The sequence below is a fragment of the Mchenga conophoros genome, linkage group LG18 (genome assembly GCF_057382185.1).
Source record: "Mchenga conophoros isolate Kocher_MC1m ecotype Shallow Benthic linkage group LG18, M_conophoros_male_GT1.1, whole genome shotgun sequence".
Taxonomy (NCBI): domain Eukaryota; kingdom Metazoa; phylum Chordata; class Actinopteri; order Cichliformes; family Cichlidae; genus Mchenga; species Mchenga conophoros.
Genome location: NC_140543.1, coordinates 21,565,119 through 21,583,439, shown reverse-complemented (window position 1 = coordinate 21,583,439; position 18,321 = coordinate 21,565,119). Strand labels below are relative to the sequence as shown.

The 18,321-nt window shown below is 39.5% G+C and overlaps 2 protein-coding genes and 1 pseudogene across 2 annotated transcripts; 2 read left to right on the top strand and 1 right to left on the bottom strand.

Annotated features, from left to right (window-relative positions):
* Nucleotides 1-4,324: 4,324 nt before the first annotated feature.
* LOC146553692 (zinc finger MYM-type protein 1-like) lies at nucleotides 4,325-6,259 on the bottom strand. The gene is made up of 2 exons (XM_085255153.1): nucleotides 5,389-6,259; nucleotides 4,325-4,582 (listed from the first exon to the last, which is right to left on the bottom strand). The coding sequence occupies exons 1-2, from the start codon at nucleotides 6,181-6,183 to the stop codon at nucleotides 4,340-4,342; spliced, it is 1,038 nt and encodes a 345-aa protein (XP_085111279.1). The 5' UTR covers nucleotides 6,184-6,259; the 3' UTR covers nucleotides 4,325-4,339.
* A 3,418-nt stretch (nucleotides 6,260-9,677) lies between these two features.
* On the top strand, nucleotides 9,678-10,586 carry LOC146553691 (complement C1q-like protein 2; annotated as a pseudogene).
* A 4,893-nt stretch (nucleotides 10,587-15,479) lies between these two features.
* On the top strand, nucleotides 15,480-16,698 carry LOC146553690 (complement C1q-like protein 2). Its single transcript, XM_085255037.1, has 3 exons — nucleotides 15,480-15,706; nucleotides 15,835-15,957; nucleotides 16,083-16,698. Exons 1-3 carry the CDS (start codon nucleotides 15,490-15,492, stop codon nucleotides 16,361-16,363), a joined length of 621 nt encoding a protein of 206 aa, XP_085111163.1. The 5' UTR covers nucleotides 15,480-15,489; the 3' UTR covers nucleotides 16,364-16,698.
* The last annotated feature ends 1,623 nt before the right edge of the window (nucleotides 16,699-18,321 follow it).

Genomic DNA, 18,321 nt, shown 5'->3' with positions numbered 1-18,321 from the left:
CCATACCAGGATGGTATTTATTTTTCTTTTTGAGCTAGAAAGGGAGAAGTTTTTTTTTAAATCAGATTTATATTAGTCTTATTTATATTATTAATAAATGTTACAGTTTTACATTTAAATAATAGACCATTCATCATACACATCATGTCATGGTCTGGGTGTGTGGCTGTAGAAGTCCACTGAAGGTCTGGACCTCCCTGATATCCACTCATGGGCAGGGCCTACAGCCTCCTTCACCTGAAGCTGATTGAGGCAATTAGGTTGGAGATTTAAACTGCTTGCTGACACTGCTTCCTTGCCAGTTTGTCAACTACCCTATGTTGGTAACCAGGCCTCACTCTTCATGTCTATGATTTTCAAGTGCTTTACTAACCTTGCAATCTTGTGTTCTAGTTACTCCTGGAAATCCCATCACACTGAACAACTCATCTTGGAAATCTGGTTTACCTGCCTGCTTTCAGAATCATCACCAAACCCAACTGGACCGCACCACCTCTCCTTTAACGCTTCCATCTCCCACCAAGACGAAGATTTTCATAGCTTCCACCCTCTCCAGAACTCCACATTGGCTACCGCTTTAACACTGCTCTCCTCTCTTCCAGTACGTACCTAATCACCAGCCAGCTGCCGTTGCTTTCTTGGACCTGTCCCCTTGCTTTATCCCTCTCCCCTGGCCAAGACCTTTAAGCCCCATGTGTCAAGCCTTAAGTCAAGTGCCATCGTAACCATCATTCTTGTGCTAGTTAATAAACCTTTGTTAAACCCTTTCCTCAGCATCCGCTTTGGATTTTCTGCATGTGGTTTTGATTTTTGGTACTCGGCCTCCAGCTGTTTTGTGACACATCAAAATAATGAATATTAAATAAAGATGTAAAAAAAAAAAAAAAAGGTTCACATTACGTAAATTTACTGACTGTATAATTATTATGATTATAGTTAGACTACTTAATCATGGCCATATTATGAAGTGTTACCCACAAACATTATGAAGGAGTAGGTAATGGATATATCAATGGTACTGGATTGGAACAATATGAAAAAGTTGAGCTTATTATGTAATATTGTACAACCGTACACAGCGTATTGTACACAACTTTGCCAAAGTGCTTTACAAAGCACCAAAACACTACACAACAATTCAGCGAAACAATAAAAAAACAACAACAATGACAAATATAATAGAAGTTAAGAACGCACCACTCTCATTCTGAGTTAAAACCCAAGGAATAAAAATTAGTTTTAAGAAATGTATTAAAACCAGGAAATGATTAGGGCATCGTAACACGGTCATTTCACAGTTTGGGGGCAATAACTGAAAATCGATCGCCCCTGGTTTTCAGCTGGTCTATGGACCTCAGCAACCTTAAAGGAACATATGGAGTCAGCAGCTCAGATATTTATGGTGGAGCTGATTTATTAACTGTTTTAGAAACACACAGTAAAATCTTGAAATGGATCCTGAAACAAGCATGGGGACCAGAGGAGGAAGGCCAGGATGGAGGAACTGTGCTGGCGTTTGCGAGTATCATGTAAAAGACGAGCCTTAGCTTTTTGGTCTAAGTGCAGGCAAGCAAGGAAAGCTTTGGTAAGGCCGAAATAGAGAGTGTTACAGTAGTCCTCACATGTTGTGATAAAAGCATGAAACAGACGTTCAAAAAATTTAAAGTTAAGACTTGATCCTGGATGAAAGCATCAAATTACAAAAACTAGCTTTAATTACAGAATTTATCTGTTTATTTAATATTAAAAAATCACAGTGTTGCTCTTTCTTATTTGTTTTCTCTTCTGTTTTTTTTCTCCATACAGGTGATCCAGGTGTTTTGTTTGTTTTTCTTTCTTTCTTCCACCCTTTCTCACCGTCTTTTCTCCCCTTTGGTTTTCTTTCTCTCCCTCTCTTTCTTTCATTCTTTCTCCCTGTCCTGTCCCCCAGTCAATATGGCAAGGCCATGATGATCCACTGGGTAAAATAAATCCGCTTGGCATCTTTCTTGGCCTTAAGACAACAATTCTGATGGCTAAAGATCCAAACAGGACACAAAAAAAAAAAATAAAAAATCACAGTACGGTTTGACACCAAGGATAGTCACTGTGGGTTGAACATTATGATGCAGCAGGCCAAGGACCAAAAGAGGAGCAGCACAGACACTAAAGGTCTGAACACAATGACCTTACTTTCATTGGCATTTAAAAGATTTAATGCCATCCATGCTTTATTTTCTTCTGACATTGTGGTAGTGGTTTACAGGGAGCAAACATCAAAGAGAGAAAGCACAAACCAACAAGTTATTGTGTAAATAACAGGAAATGAATGAAAGAGAGACACAAACAGCACACAGCAACAAATGGAAACCTGTGAAAAGAACTAGAGAAAATACAAGGTTCATTCTTGTTTGAGAGACCTGCATCTGTGTCCTACCTGCCCACCCTTGACAAAACCTTAAAGACATAAAATTAGTTGTTTAATGGTTCGTATGCGTGCCGCCTCTTATATGCTGAAGGTAACGATTCATCCCGCATTATAGATCCTCTGCTCTCAACATGCATTTAAGGAAATACGCCATCCTTAAGCATTTTGTACCCAGATTGAAGGATGGAAAACAGTGGAGTGTTTAAAATTTCTATTTGTTAAATAAAATACCATTCAGCTCTTAATGGACAGTGAATAAAATAAGTATTGAACACATCACCAAAAGTATTTCTAAAGGTGCTTTTGACATGAAATTCTCAGCAGATGTCAGTAACAACCAATCCAATGCAAAGAAATCAATCTATAAATTAAGTTTATTGACCTTTAAAGTTTCATCAAAGGTCTTAATAAACAGCTAGTTTTGGCTTTAAACCCATAGTAGTTGTTGTGACCTCTTAAATAAACCTACTTTATTGTATTTTACACAAGGTTTACATTGTTGCTTAATGATACAGAAATGTAACTAAAACAAATGAAGCTTAAGTGAACAGAGGTTAACATAGTACCAGTATGTTATACTTTCTTCACAGCGCTGAGTCAAATTATAGGTGCTCTGCAAAAATGAAAAATATAATCTCAAGTGTGAAAGTAAATTTTTAGTTCTCTGATCAACTTACATGTTGATTTCAAAGACTAAGCTCACCTTACAAGGCAGACTCACAGACTCTGTTCAATGCTGCTGTAGGGAGGTAGGGTATAGGTGAAATTTTCAGAATTTCACAATTTTATTTGTTGTTTTAAAAGCTACTGAGTGACATTGTGCTAAAATGAGCTCTTACTTACACAGAGGTTAACAGCAAGTGTTCTTAGGTTTGAAAAAATCAGGTTTTTCAATCCTTCGATCATCATTCATGTTAAGACATGCAGTTCACGCTTTCAGTTATAATAGAACAGCAGAAAAGCAAGGAAATATAAAGTGCTGTGGAGAGAACAGGTTCAGATTTTTAATGACCTCTAATGAACAGGAAAAATTTCAATTCAATGGTACTTTTATATATACTGTTAATTCAATTCAATTTTATTTATATAGTGCCAAATCACAACAAAAGTGATTTGTGATTCATAGATACAGAGAAAAACCCAACAATCATATGACCCCCTATGAGCAAGCACTTTGGCGACAGTGGGAAGGAAAAACTCCCTTTTAACAGGAAGAAACCTCCGGCAGGACCAGGCTCAGGGAGGGGCGGGGCCATCTGCTGCCACCGGTTGGGGTGAGAGAAGGAAAACAGGATGAAAGACATGCTGTGGAAGAGAGACAGGTTAATAACAGATATGATTCGATGCAGAGAGGTCTATTAACACATAATGAGTGAGAAAGGTGACTGGAAAGGAAAAACTCAGTGCATCATGGGAATCCCCGGAAGCCTATGTCTATTGCAGCATAACTAAGGGAGGATTCAGGGTCACCTGGTCCAGCCCTAACTATATGCTTTAGCAAAAAGGAGAGTTTTAAGCCTGATCTTAAAAGTAGACATAGTGTCTGTCTCCCGAATCCAAACTGGAAGCTGGTTCCACAGAAGAGGGGCCTGAAAACTGAAGGCTCTGCCTCCCATTCTACTTTTAAATCAGGGGCGTCACTAGGTTTTAAGGACAGGGGGGGCTTAGCCCCCAAGAGATGCACACGATATGAATCAACGTAGTGAATGAGCATAAAATTTCACAAACAGAAAACAAAGACTGGGAAATTGTTTTCCTACTTCTTTGGACAGATTAAACATCCTAGGCCACCAATAGATCTATTGTTTTATTTCAGTCTGTTTTATAATACAGTACAACAAGAAAACAGAGGAAATGTGTTTGTTGCATCAATAACAAGACAAAAAAAATGAAAATAAAAAAGTACATAATTTTTATGGCTGCAATCACCAGTTACTTGGTAGGTGGAAGCATCAAAGAATGACGTCTGTTTTTAAGAGTGGCAAATCGGTCAATCACTCTGTTGTGACTCAGATGCTGAAGCGTGTCTTTTTCAATAGACATGACTGCAAGACTGTGAAGTCTTTTCTGACCCATTGTTTGACACAGCCAGGAGTGCAGCCGACGCAGTGCACTAAAGGACCTTTCGCACGAGCAGCTGCTAACAGGCACTGTTAGGGCAACTTGGATGGTTGCCTTCAGAGAGGGAAACATGTCTGAATCAAGGAGGTTGTGCATAGACAACATATCTTTGGGTGGACATCCAGCCTCTGTTTTCTGGGTAAGAAAGTTTCTGGCCACCAGAACCTCCTCTTTTTTCAGGTCAAGTCTGTAGTGCTTTGCAAGTTCATTCAAGTGTGGTTCACTCAAGAAGTTCTCAGATTTAGGACTGCATGCCTGAATGCCTTTTAGCCCTGCATCTACACTGCAAAATCTTTGATCAAGCTCGCCAACCATCCGATCCACACAAGGGAAAAGTAACTCTCTTTTCAATGTGTCTGAGTTGTTCAATTCAGTGCGTGAACCCACAGTTGCCTCCAGGACAAAATCCTCCATTTCCTCTGTTTGTGCCTTGTCTTGGCACCTGGTTCAGGGATACTGTGGGTGTTACACAGGGCCTTGGTTTTCTCATACAGCTCTGTAGCAAATGCATCTGAGTGTTTGCCCTTAAGTGTGTCACACACAGCTTGTTTGCAGATAAAAGCTTCTGCCAGGTCTAAAGTCTCTTTCTGCAGGAATTTGTGGAGTCCTTCAGTTACAGACAGAATCGACTGAAACATCAGTAGTGCATAGACTGCTGAGTACTTGTAGAGCTTTGCTCTGAGACCTACAGCTATGGGAGATCCAATTGCAGATAGGCACTCCAAAATCGCAGGCAATATCTCAAGAACTGCACTGACTGATCGCAACTGACATGCTCAGTGAGTGTTTGAAAGTTGCACAAGCTCAGTTTTTGTCAATCCAAGCTTTGCCTCAGTCTCCATGAACTTATGATGACTGACTAGGGAGGTGCTGAAGAAAGAATACACACACTCCAACAAGCTGAAAAGCTCCACAGCCTCTGGGGCAGCCTTGCAAGTATTGCACAAAACCAGGTTGAGTTGATGAGCATAACAATGCACATAGATAGCCTCAGGATGGAGCCTTCTAAAATGTGCTTGTACACCTCCAGTGGAGCCACTCATAACGGCTGCACCATCATATGTTTGTGCTACACACTTAAGCTCTGCAAGACCATTGTTTTGGATCTGCTGCTGAATCTCATTTGCAATGGACTGGGCATCAAATGATTTTATCTCTGCAAGTGCAAGGAAACGCTCCTTCACTGCCCCCTCTGACACGTACCTGACACAAAGAGCTAACTGCTCTGCCTTTTCATCCCTTGCCTCATCTGCCATGATGGAATAGACTTTAGACTTTGTCATTTCAGATACAATGACACTAGTAACTTCCTGGGCACAACAGTCAATCATGTCATTCTGGGATATTGGCGAGATATACTGTGCATTTGATGGGGGATTATGTTTTTGAAGAAAAGGATCAAACTCCTTTAAAAGCTCTATGCACGTAAGAAAATTCCCTCTGTTTGGGCTGTCTTCACCTTCATCATGGCCACGAAAAGGGAGTCCCTGTCTCCCTAACATAGAGGTGACTGCAACAATTCGTCTGAGATACTCTCTTCTTTCGACTATCTCACTCACATTTGCAGTTGCTATCATCTGTGCAACGTTTCCCTGTTTGCTAGTTCCCTGGTAGCTTTTCCATGTAACAACACTGTCCTTATGTGTTTGTGCCATCTCATGCTTGCCAAAGATGACTAAAGCTTTCTTCCAGTTCTTGCAACCGCTACTGACCAAACTATCATGTTTGATGTTTTTGCCAAACACTCTACATGGGAAGCAGAAAGCTGCATTCTAGTTGACTGAATATTCTAACCAGTTGTGCTTTTCAAACCAGCTGTGGTTAAATGCTCGCTTCTGTGTACCAAAAGTATCATGTGGATAGCTCTTCAGCTTTACCTGTCTGGGCCCTGTGTCTTTGTCACCTAAATCAAACCCTGTAGTAGAATGAGTTGTTCATGTCCAGCTAAATCACTGGACATGCTGGTAGGCAAGAAGTGAAGCAGCTCATGGCATTGAGAAGTGACCATCAGGGGAGATGTTACGCCCCTAGTCTAGGCGTGTAGGGACGCACATAAAGGTTGGAGGAGAGAGAGACAAATCCCCGCCCTGGTTCCCAAGCCAAGCATCCAAACCAGTTGTGAGTAAAAAGGTGATTTTATTTAAGGAAAAGAAGCATAGCTCCAGGGTGAGCCCAGGCCAAAATAATAAACAAAACCAACTAAGTCCCACCAGAGAAAAACTAACTAAACCCTAGGAAAGAAACAGAACAAACAAATGACAGAGCTATCCCTCGCTCCCTACCCGGAAAACAGGAGAAAACGGTTCCAAAAGAAAAGGCGGCTCACCCCTTCCGCTTCAGCCCCAAGAGTGCCTACGCTCTCAGCTAATGCACTAGGAGCGGCTTTCACAATTCACGCTCACACAAACACACAATAAGAATACAGGCTGGGAAAACCAGGGTCAGGGTCAAGGGTCGGCTGTCAAGCTACTCGCTCGCTCCACTCTCTCTCCCTCTCTCTGTGGATCTGTCAGAGCGGCTTTTTGAAGGTAGTCACCTGCTCCATGGTCCAATCAGCCGCTCACTACTCTTCATTAGGGGAGGGACCTGGAAAGAGTCTTAAGCACAGTACAGAAACACAGAAAGAAAACAGCCCACACAGGGTCCTCATGGCCACAGCCGTAACAGGAGAGCAGACACAACCTGACCACTAGCGGCATACTTTTGCACCGGAGGTTTTCGTAAAGCTTTTACTTTGGTATTTCCATTGATCTGATTTTTGATATTTAAAATAAATGAGTACTTGTGGAAAGTTAGAAGATGCTGTCCATTTGCTATCCACCTGCACACCTGCGTGGCTGCATTCATCTCCACTGCATGTTACACATGTTAGCAGATTCTTGCTGAGCTTGTAACAAAATTTACATCTAAAATTACCTGCTGCCAAAAAATATGTACTACCACTTGCTCTTCTTCTTTTTTGGTCCTCAGTAGATGCTCAAGTACTGCAAGAACAGCCTATTAACACCAGTACATTATTTGACTGTAATAATAAGCACCAGTTATGGGAACACTAATGGTATTGTCTTTTTGTGTCTCATTGTTACTCCACTAGGTTAAAATCAGTTTGATGCTGTAGAGGAAATAGTCCTTCAGCTTCTAGCTATGTAGACTATTTCCAAGAGAAAACAAAAAAACGACCCAATGAGGTCTTTTAAGATAACTGACAGACAGGGAAGTCCTGGTCTTGTTAGGAAAGATAACACCTATGCTATACATTGAATGGTGCAGCATTCATTTTAGAAATTATTAACCTCCCACAATGTGACTATTCAAAGTTGGGACCAGGAAGCAGAGGTGCAGTCTCACGTGCCTCTCTGCAGCTTCCCTCCTCCTGTCATCTCCCTAAAACCCAAAAGACTGACAAAAAACAAACTAAGTATAGTAATGAAATTGTAAAAAGAAAATGATAATAATAATTAAAGGGAAGAGTTACAAATATCATCCTGAAATACACCAAACAGTAGATCAGTTAAATATAGATTATTAAACATTAGGTCACTTTCTTCTAAGTTCCTGATATCATATGATTTAATAACTGATCAACACACTGATTTATGTTGCCTTACAGAAACCTGGTTACACATTATCTAGGTTTATACTTTAGTTAAAATCAATCAGCACACAAGAGTCCTACTAAATCTCAGAAGCCTCAAACTACAGGGCGAGGAGGAGGAGAGGCAACAGTTTCCACTCTGGTTTCTTAATTTACCAAAGACTCAGAGAGTTTTAATTCATTCAAAAGCCTGACTCTTAGTTTTGTGCATCCTATCCTTAGGTTCATGAAAAGTAATTCCTGTGATGTTATCTTCTTCAACGATACGTGCTAACACAATGTAGACGTCCTACCTAAACTCTTCCTCCACAACTCTTTATACTGGGGCTCCTTTCACAAAAAAGCAACAAATCAGAAATGCTCGACTCCCATGGTGCTGATTACAAAGTAGAAATCCCATAACACTAATCTACAAGACCTTTGTTTGTCCTGGAAAAATTGTTTATCACTGTATAAAATTTCCCGTGTAAAGCTAGCACTTCTTTCTGTTCATCACTGGTAGATTAAAATAGGAGCCACATCAGGTTTCTTTTCACCACTGTAGCCAGGCTGTCAAAAAAACATTATGTTAACTAGTGATTACTGCATGAACTTCTTTGCAAATATTTTCTAACCACTACGAAAAATAATTATTCACAGCCGTCCCGCAGATGTGTGGTACACTAAAACTGCTATTTCTTTAGACTTTCTCTCTCCGATCAATGTTTCAAAGCAGACTTCAAAAATATCTTTGTCTAAATTGCCAACATTAGACCCCATCGCTACAAGACACTCAAAGAAGTCTTACCATGAATTCATGATTCAATTATAAATTTAATCATATTTTTGGTACTACCAGACTTTGCACCACAGACATTCAAAGTTGCAGTAATTAAGCCATTTTAAAAAGCCCTTATTTGATCCACATTTCTTAGCTCAATACATACTGATATAGACCAGCTGGATGATTATCTGCAGAGAAATGGTTCATTTGAAGGGCTTTATTTGGGATTGAGAACTCCCCATATCACATAAACAACATTAGTGAAGGTTTGAAAGCCCTTCTAATTACATCTATTTTTTGTTTTTGCTTTTTAGAAAAGGTAAGAAATACAACACAAACAGCTTGTTTCTCCAGACTGTTTTTAACATCCTGTAACATTATCTTACTGGGAAAATTAAACTAGGTTTCATTTCCTCATGTTCGTTTCACTGTTTTATTGTACTTTGATAACAATAGGTTTCTATATGCATCACACCACAAATATAACTAGTTTTGTCACCAAAGCACAATAGGAAATGTTGTTATCCACGAGCATACCAGCAAGAAGACTAATAGACTATTGTATTGCACACTTTTACAATTACATTCATGGCGCTTAAAACTTGTTTTTTCATGAAGTATAATTCAAAATAAATATTGTCTCTGAGTTTTCTTTGTTCTTGTTTATCGGAACTGAAGAAAATAGGAAACTTCTGTCTTTGTGATATATATTTATATATATATATAGAGAGAGAGAGCCTTGTGGGGAGAACTAACACAGATTGATGCTAATGAACAGAAATTTATAAAGGATGAAGATCGCAGTAGCTGTGCTAACCTTGTGCCTCTTCTATCTGTGTGCAGCTGCCTTCCCTCAGGTGGATGGCCAAGCAGGCAAAGCATCTGAAAGTGAAGGCTCCATTGTTGAGAAACCTCATCTGTCTGCTGGGACAAATGAACAACTTTTCCTAATATTACGACAACTAGAATCCAAGCTGAATAATGCTGAGAAACAGCTGGCAGATCTGAAATCATCAATCCAAGGTAAGAACATAACACAGCTGGAAGTTTTCATTCTGACATGTAAAGATCTTTATCAGTGTACTGATACAGGTTCAGGTTTTGTCGTTGTAAAAAAAGCCCAAATAATTCCATATTTCCATGCATCTCCAGGCAGCCGTGTGGCATTTGGAGCATCAATTGGCAATGTTGAAAATACTGGACCAATGAATGCAGAGATCACACTGACTTACAAAAATGTCTACTTTAACTCAGGCTCTTACAACCCTGCAACAGGTAAACTTATCATAATTATGTGTATTTATACACATGTGAGTTTATTTGTTAGATAAGTACTGCATTTCTCAACTGATTTGATTATTCTTGATGTTATATAAGCTGTAACTGTGTCCATCATCTCCAGGTATTTTTACTGCTCCGGTCAGAGGAGTTTATTACTTCAGCTTCTCTGGTCATAATTTATCAACTAGACCGATGGGGCTGCGTCTGATGAAGAATGGAGAGCAGATGGTGACAGTGCACAACCATGCAGCTGAAATTGCTATGAGACAGCCACCAATGGCATTTCTCTGCTGCTGGCTGCAGGAGACCAGGTGTACATGAGGCTCCGTCCGGACACCTGGATTTTTGATAATGACAACAAACACAGCACCTTCATTGGAACCTGTACTCTGTGGCCAATTCAGGGTCTGCAGCCTTAAAGGCCGCATTTTAAGTCCGATTACGTCACAGCAACGCGACGAAGGCTGTCCCAATTCAAAGGCTGCTCGAAATGCGGCCCTCAAATGCATCCTTCATTTCCCTGAACTTTAAGGCTGTGGCAGTGTAGACTTCGTGGCCCAACATATGTGGCCCAGAATGCATAGCACGGCGGTGGGTGTGGATAATTTTGCTGAAAACAAACAGCGGATGAGGGGCAGCCGAAGAGTAAACTTTAAGTAAGTACTGAATACTATGTCACTTATTTATGTGCAAATGTTTAATAACGAAGAACATTAAAAGATTCCTGTTGGCCACATGTCGGCAAAGTTATGTGACATTTGTGACGTTTCTACTAACTTGGTTTTAAAGCCTTTACTTTAAAATATACGCCGTTCAATAGCTGAGCTTAATCTTACAGAGAATGATCAAAGCTCATGTAGAAAGAAACAAACAAATGAACAAAAGATTTTCTCCTTCATTTCTGTCAAACAAAGCTGTATGAAACGTTTCCAGCTGTTAGTATCATGGTTGCTAGGCAACCTGGGCAGCGCAACGGAGGCTAGACCGTCCCATTTCACAAGCCTCGCATTTCCGGCCTTAGTGGTCTTTGAGTACGCGGCCCTTGTGGACTGTTAAGGCTGCATACTTTAAGGCTGCAGACCCTGAATTGGGATACAGCCTGTGTTCCCTTCGATCTCCGTCAGTGTTGTGTCTCTGAGTTCTGTCAGTTTACGTTTCCTGTTTTACTTCCTTGTCTTGTCTTGCCCAATTACTCCCAGCTGTGCTCTCCCTCTGTGTTTCATTCACTCATTATCCCTTTGTGTATATATGGCATTACACTAATCTACAAAACCTTTGGAAACCCCCTGGAAAAATAATTTGTCACTACATAAAAGCGTGCATAAAGCTAGCACTTCTTACTGTTCATCACTGGTAGATTAAAATAGGAGCCACATCAAGTTTCTTTTCACCACTGTAGCCAGGCTGTCAAAGAAACATTGCATTAACTAGTGATTACTGCATGAATTTCTTTGCAAATATTTTTCTAACCATTAGGACAAATAACTATTCACAGCTGTCCCGCAGATGTGCTGTACAGCAAAACTGCTATTTCTTTAGACTTCCTCTCTCCTATCGATGTTTCAAAACAGGCTTCAGTAATTTTGTATCTCTACATTGGCAACATGCCTATTAGACCCCATCTTTACAAGACACTCAAAGAAGTCTTGGTTATGGTGAAGTAGCCGGACCAGGTAAGTGGACCCAAATGCAGACAGCACGGAGGCGAGGTTAGAACAAGAAGACAAAAACATTATTAACTCTGTCTCCTCCTTGTCTGAGCTCGCCACAATATGTTAGCCACAAACATTATGAAAGAGTAGGTAAACTTGAGCATTGTGGTGATTTAGGGGGATCAAAGAGAACATCAAAGAGAGAAAGCAAAAACCAATAGCAAAAAAGTTACTGAGTAAATAACAGGAAATGCATAAACGCGAGACACAAACAGTGCACAACAACAAATGGAAACCTGCACAAAGAACTACAGAAAATACGACAAAGGTTCATTCTTGTCTGAGAGACCTACATCTGTGTCCTACCTGCCCACCTCTGACAAAACCTAAGAGACATAAAATTAGTTATTTAAGTGTTTTTATGCGTGCCGCCTCTCTTAAATGCTGAAGGTAAGGATTCATCCCGCATTATAGCTCCCGTGTGCCACTGCTCTCAACATGCATTTAAGAAAATATGCCATCCTTCAGCATTTTGTACCCAGATCGATGGCTGGTAAACAATGGAGACAATGTGTGTAAAATTTCTATTGGTTAAATAAAATACCATTCAGCTCTGTTGAAATGTCAAACTTTTGAGTCCATCTGCCCAGTGTTCAATATGACACAACTGGAGGTCAAGGTGGCCAAAGTTTCTTGATGATTTTTTGTATTAAAATAATATTTTTCTTGGATCCCAAATGTAGATATTTTTTTATGATTGCTAAAATCAGTTTAAAGATTGATTTAAAAAAATATTAGTTAACTGGTTTAAAATTATACAGAGGATAAAAAAAATATTGAACGCAGTATTTCTAAAGGTGCTTTTGACATGAAATTCTCAGCAGATGTCAGTAACAAAACACCCAATGCAAAGAAATCAATCCATAAATTATGTTTATTGACCTTTAAAGTTTTATCAAAGGTCTTAATAAACAGCTAGTTTTGGCTTTAAAACTACAGTAGTTGTTTAGACGTGCTACCTAAACTCTTCCTCCACAACTCTTTATACTGGGGCTCCTTTCACAAAGAAAGCAACAAATCAGAAATGCTTGACTCCCATGGTGCTGATTACAAAGTAGAAATCCCATAACACTAATCTACAAGACCTTTGTTTGTCCTGGAAAAATTGTTTATCACTGTATAAAATTCCCTGTGTAAAGCTAGCACTTCTTACTGTTCATCACTGGTAGATTAAAATAGGAGCCACATCAGGTTTCTTTTCACCACTGTAGCCAGGCTGTCAAAAAAAACCATTGCATTAACTAGTGATTACTGCATGAATTAGGTAAGTGGACCCAAATGCAGACAGCACAGAGGCGAGGTTAGAACAAGAAGACAAAAACATTATTAACAAAAATGTGACTCTTAATTAACAGAGTGCAAAGTGAGACCTGAAGTGTTCCAAACATCAATAATAAAAACATGAACTATGAACAATGAAGTAAACGTGACTGGGAGTTAAAGTGTCAACCATGAACTACGATATCAAACACAAAACTATGAACTAAAATGTCAGACGGGGCTGTGAACTACACAGCAGACGGGAAAAGGTAGTCTCAGGGAGAGGGTCGTGACTCAGGCAGTGAAGGTCAGAGACACTAGGACACAAAGAGGGTGTGCCTGTGATTGGTCAGGCAGGAAGAGGTGCATTACTTTGAGTGTCTTACAGTCTTTGCAGGTGGAAGCTGTTGTGCCAAAAAGTGATCACCTGCCAAAAAATGATTTCCAATGCTTCCGTGTGTTTTTTATGAGTAATGTCTTTACATATGTTGGTAAATAGACTTTGGTGAACTAGGTCTACAGATGGGTTATATATAAAATATATAAAATTACCTCTTTTTAAAGTATCTTTATAACTTTGTGATATTGTACTTACATTATAACCAATGCGGTCCTTTTTGTCAAATTAAAACATGTTTACAGAACTATTGTTATATTTGTTGCAATTTCTGCTGTTGCCTTGGCCAGATTACTCTTAAAAAAGACATTTGTAATGTCAATGATATTTTTTTTTAAACTCGATAAATAAAGGATATATAAAAGTCACTGGCAAAAAACTAACTACCTTCTTACAGGAATGTTGTTTGTGACTCAAGATGACTTGATATCATTCATGAGGGATACATGTGAAACATGTTTCACACATTATAGTAAAATGCCGCCATTCACCCGGACTATGACAGTCTTATCATGAGTTAATGCTTCAATTTGAAATTTGACCGTATTATTTGTATTCACAGATTATGCACCACAGGCTTTCAATGTTGCAGCAATTAAGCCATTACTTAAAAAGCCCTTATTTGATCCACCTTTCTTAGCTGAATACAGACCAGTATAGACCAGTTGGATGATTATCTATAAAGGAAAAAGTTCATTTGAAGACTTTTGTTTCCCTGTGTCGCATAAACAGCATTAGTGAAGGTTAGATGTGACCTTCTTATGACATTTATCTTTTGTTTTGTTTTTAAGAAGAGCTAAGGTATGCGGTAGAAATGCTACTCAAACAGCGGGTTTTCGATAAACAGACAGTTATGGTATTCAACCCTCATTAACTTCCTTATTGTTTGCTAGCTCCACTGAAATGAAAATTTCTACCTGTTAGTCAGGTGAGTTAGGTGAACTTGTGGGTCACAAGACCGAGAAGCTGAAGTCTGACACTATTCACTATGTGTTTGATTTGAACTCATCGGGTTGTATGTAGAGACCAAATGGTACAATCAGCTGTCAGAGCAGGTATTCACAAAATCCGCTCAGCACAGTTTTATGCAATAAAATCGTGTGTTTTCCCAAGCACATCCAGACAATTAACATGTTTCTACACATGCATCACACCACAAACATATACTTGTCACCAAAGCACAAAAGGGAATCCCAGTATCCATCAGCATACCAGCAAGAAAAAACGGCCACTTTCTACTTAACAAACTGAATGAAAGTGGGCAGTATGTAGTTGGTTTTTAACATAAAACCTCCTATTTTTTAGTTTCATTGTTAAACGCTCAGTTCTGTCATTAGTTAGCTAACTTAAATTAATTAATTGGGTTTATAAGTAGTAACCAACTGACCAAGCTAGTGACATCACATTCTGTACTGGCACAAGATGGTCCTGCACATGCCCTAAAGAAGAGCAGGACAGCTGGGTGCCTTAATTCTAACAGTAGGTTTGCTTGTTAGACTATTGTATTGCATTTGCATGCTTTCACAACTTTTACTTTGTATTCTCCAGTATAAAAATTCTCAGTTTAAATGTTGAGTTCAAGTTCACCTTAGAATGTAGCTGAAATTGCTATTTATAATGTCGACTACTACTGCTGCTGATTTCCAGCGAGAAGTCCAACATTACTCACTGCGTACTGACAGACAGTTGCTTTTGCTATTTCTGCTGTTATTTCAGTTAACCACTCATGTTACACCGCTTATAAAGAGAAGGATCATTCATGGGGCTTAAAACAGGTTTTTCGTGAAGTGTTATCTTGTCTCAATCACATTGCAGATAATTATTATCTCTGAGTTTTCTTTGTGCTTGTTTATTGGATAGGAAAAAAATAGGGACACTTCCGTCTTTGTGATACAGTATATATCTAGAGCCTTGTGGGGGGAACTAACACAGATGAAGAGAAATTCTGAAAAGATGAAGACTGCAGTCTTAACCTTATGCCTCTTCTTTCTGTGTGCAGCTGCCTTCCCTCAGGTGGATGGCCAAGCATCTGAAAATGAAGGCTCCCTTGCTGAGACACCTCAACTCTGTGCTGGGACAAATGAACAACTTTTCCTAATATTACGACAACTAGAATCCAAGCTGAATAATGCTGAGAAACAGCTGGCAGATCTGAAATCATCAATCCAAGGTAAGAACATAACACAGCTGGAGGTTTTTATTCTGACATGTATAGATTTTTATCAGTGTACTGATACAGGTTCAGGTTTTGTTGTTGTCAAACCAAACAAATAATCCCATATTTCCATGCAACTCCAGGCAGCCGTGTGGCATTTGGAGCATCTATCGGCAATGTTGGAAATACTGGACCAATGAGTGCAGAGATCACACTGACTTACAAAAATGTCTACTTTAACTCAGGCTCTTACAACCCTGCAACAGGTAAACTTACCATAATTATGTGTATTTATACACATGTGAGTTTATTTATTAGATAAGTACTGCATTTCACTACCACTGATCTTCTGCTCTGCTTTATAAGCTGTAACTGTGTCCATCATCTCCAGGTATTTTTACTGCTCCGGTCAGAGGAGTTTATTACTTCAGCTTCTCTGGTCATAATATATCAACTAGACCGATGGGGCTGCGTCTGATGAAGAATGGAGAGCAGATGGTGACAGTGTACAACCATGCTGCTGGAAATCGCTATGAGACAGCCACCAATGGCATGACTCTGCAGCTGGCTGCAGGAGACCAGGTGTACATGAGGCTCCGTCCGGACACCTGGATCTATGATAATGACAACAACCACAGCACCTTCATTGGCCATTTGTTATTCCCTCTGTAAGCTCAGACAAGCATGATTTGAATAGCAAATGAGTAAACAGAACAATATTGACATGCAGGTTTTGGTTGATTATTTTTGGTGGTGACAGAGGTGGCAGGGTTACAGTAACAATCTACAGATTTAGAACTTGGTGGTGGTGTCAGAATTAAAACCAGTATTTTAAAGTTTGTCTCAATGGAACAATAAAGTCTGAATATGTGCAGCAATTCCACTTTTCTTTTTTTTAGTGAGTTAGGCTCCTCTGACTCATTTTAAGGTAAACATAAATATATATGTGTGTGTGTATGTTTGATGTCTAAAAGTGATTTCTCAGTTATAATCAATAAAAGAGGTTTTCTGATTTATGTCGGTGTATTTTTATTTTTATTATTATGTGCAAACCCATCTAGACTTGGGCTGAGTTAAGTTCACTAAAGTTCTAGCTACATCTGGACACGTTTTTCTAAATTATTCTGTTATAACAGCTATAAATAAAATTAAGAATATGAAGAAAATTAAACACAACAATTATTGCTATTTGTTAATAATTAATTAACTAATTGATGACAATTAATAATCCAAAATTAAGTCATGTGTACTATTAATCTTTATTAATTATATCAATAAGTAGAATGATATACACTTGAAAAAACAAAATACAAAACATTTTTTTTAAATACAAGTATTAAATAACTGCATTGTGGTTTTGCATGTTAGCATGTAGCATAAAAAACATAAAAAACAACTGCTCTGAAAGTTTTTGGTAATGAAACAAAAACATGGAAAACATCAAACCTCTTTTCTGGTGGAAAGTGATCAAAAAGGATGGATGGCTATAGAGTTGATCCTTATCTGTATAAATACTTTGTAGTTTGAAGAAAATTTGTTCAGGTATAAAATGTGAACTGAACAAATGGGGTATATTTTAGTAAAAAAATAAATAAATAAAAAATCAATAGTTTGCTGGTGCTATTGTGCTAACATTTTATTTTTAAAAAAATACTTTTATTTAGATAATTTTATTTTTGTTTACTGAAGCCATTACACAAAACCAGAAGTGTCAAGTGTTTGGATTACCAACATGAGCAGAACACCATCCCCACAGATACACCAAGATACACCGAAAATGCTACGTCCAGATGAAGAGAATAAACTCTCCTTACCTTGATTATTGAGCATGCTTTTAAATTTTATAATTATAGTTAGATTGTTATTTCAATTAAAATACATTTAAATTCCATTTAATTACTGGGGAACTATGCACTTAATCGTGGGTCACATTATAATATTGTAGCGGGTCAGGGTTGTTCTGGGTTTTGTTTTGACAGTTATGTTTTGTTGTTCTGTTGCCATGGTTACAGGTGATGCTCTCTCTGCGACTGTGTGTTTGCGGTGAGAGAGCGCCTTTTTGTTGTTGTTGTTGTGCTGGTGCCACGCTGAGCAGTTGGCTAGCGGCAGTGTTCTTCTGTAAGATATAAATAAACGGCTGTGCTCCCTGGCTAGGACGGCGGGGAAGCAAGACCGAACGAAACCTCTGTCTCCTCCTTGTCTGAGCTCGCCACATTGGTGTCAGAAGTGGGATAGCTCACCCTCACCGTAATGGAGAGAGACATTCAGAGGCTGGAGCAAGCTGTCGAGGAGAACATTCACTGCTTGGGAAGCTGGCGATTGAAGAGAGAGGAAGCGAGCGGCCATGTAACTCCCCCGACGGGTCCCGATGGTGCAAGCGCACCGCGGCGGCGGCCTGTCGCGACAGACGCTAGGACAATGCTTCATGGGCTGCCTCTGTCGACCCACACACCGGCGGGCTAACCCCGCTAGAGGCCTACCTCTCACAAGTCCGGCTAGCCGCCAGGCATAGTGGCTGGAGCGAAGAGGAGGCTGCTACACACCTAGCGCTAGCATTGGAGGGAGATGCACTGCAGATACTCCTTGACCTAGCCCCGGCAGAGCAGCATGAGCTCCAGGCCCTCACCGCG

Coding starts and splice junctions, on each gene's coding strand:
- LOC146553692 (XM_085255153.1), bottom strand. CDS start 6,183: ATGGCACAAACACATAAGGACAGTGTTGTTACATGGAAAAGCTACCAG. Junction 4,583..5,388: donor CTTTCTTCAGCACCTCCCTA/GTCAGTCATCAT, acceptor CCCTCTCTGAAG/GCAACCATCCAAGTTGCCCT.
- LOC146553690 (XM_085255037.1), top strand. CDS start 15,490: ATGAAGACTGCAGTCTTAACCTTATGCCTCTTCTTTCTGTGTGCAGCT. Junction 15,707..15,834: donor TCTGAAATCATCAATCCAAG/GTAAGAACATAA, acceptor ATGCAACTCCAG/GCAGCCGTGTGGCATTTGGA. Junction 15,958..16,082: donor CTCTTACAACCCTGCAACAG/GTAAACTTACCA, acceptor CATCATCTCCAG/GTATTTTTACTGCTCCGGTC.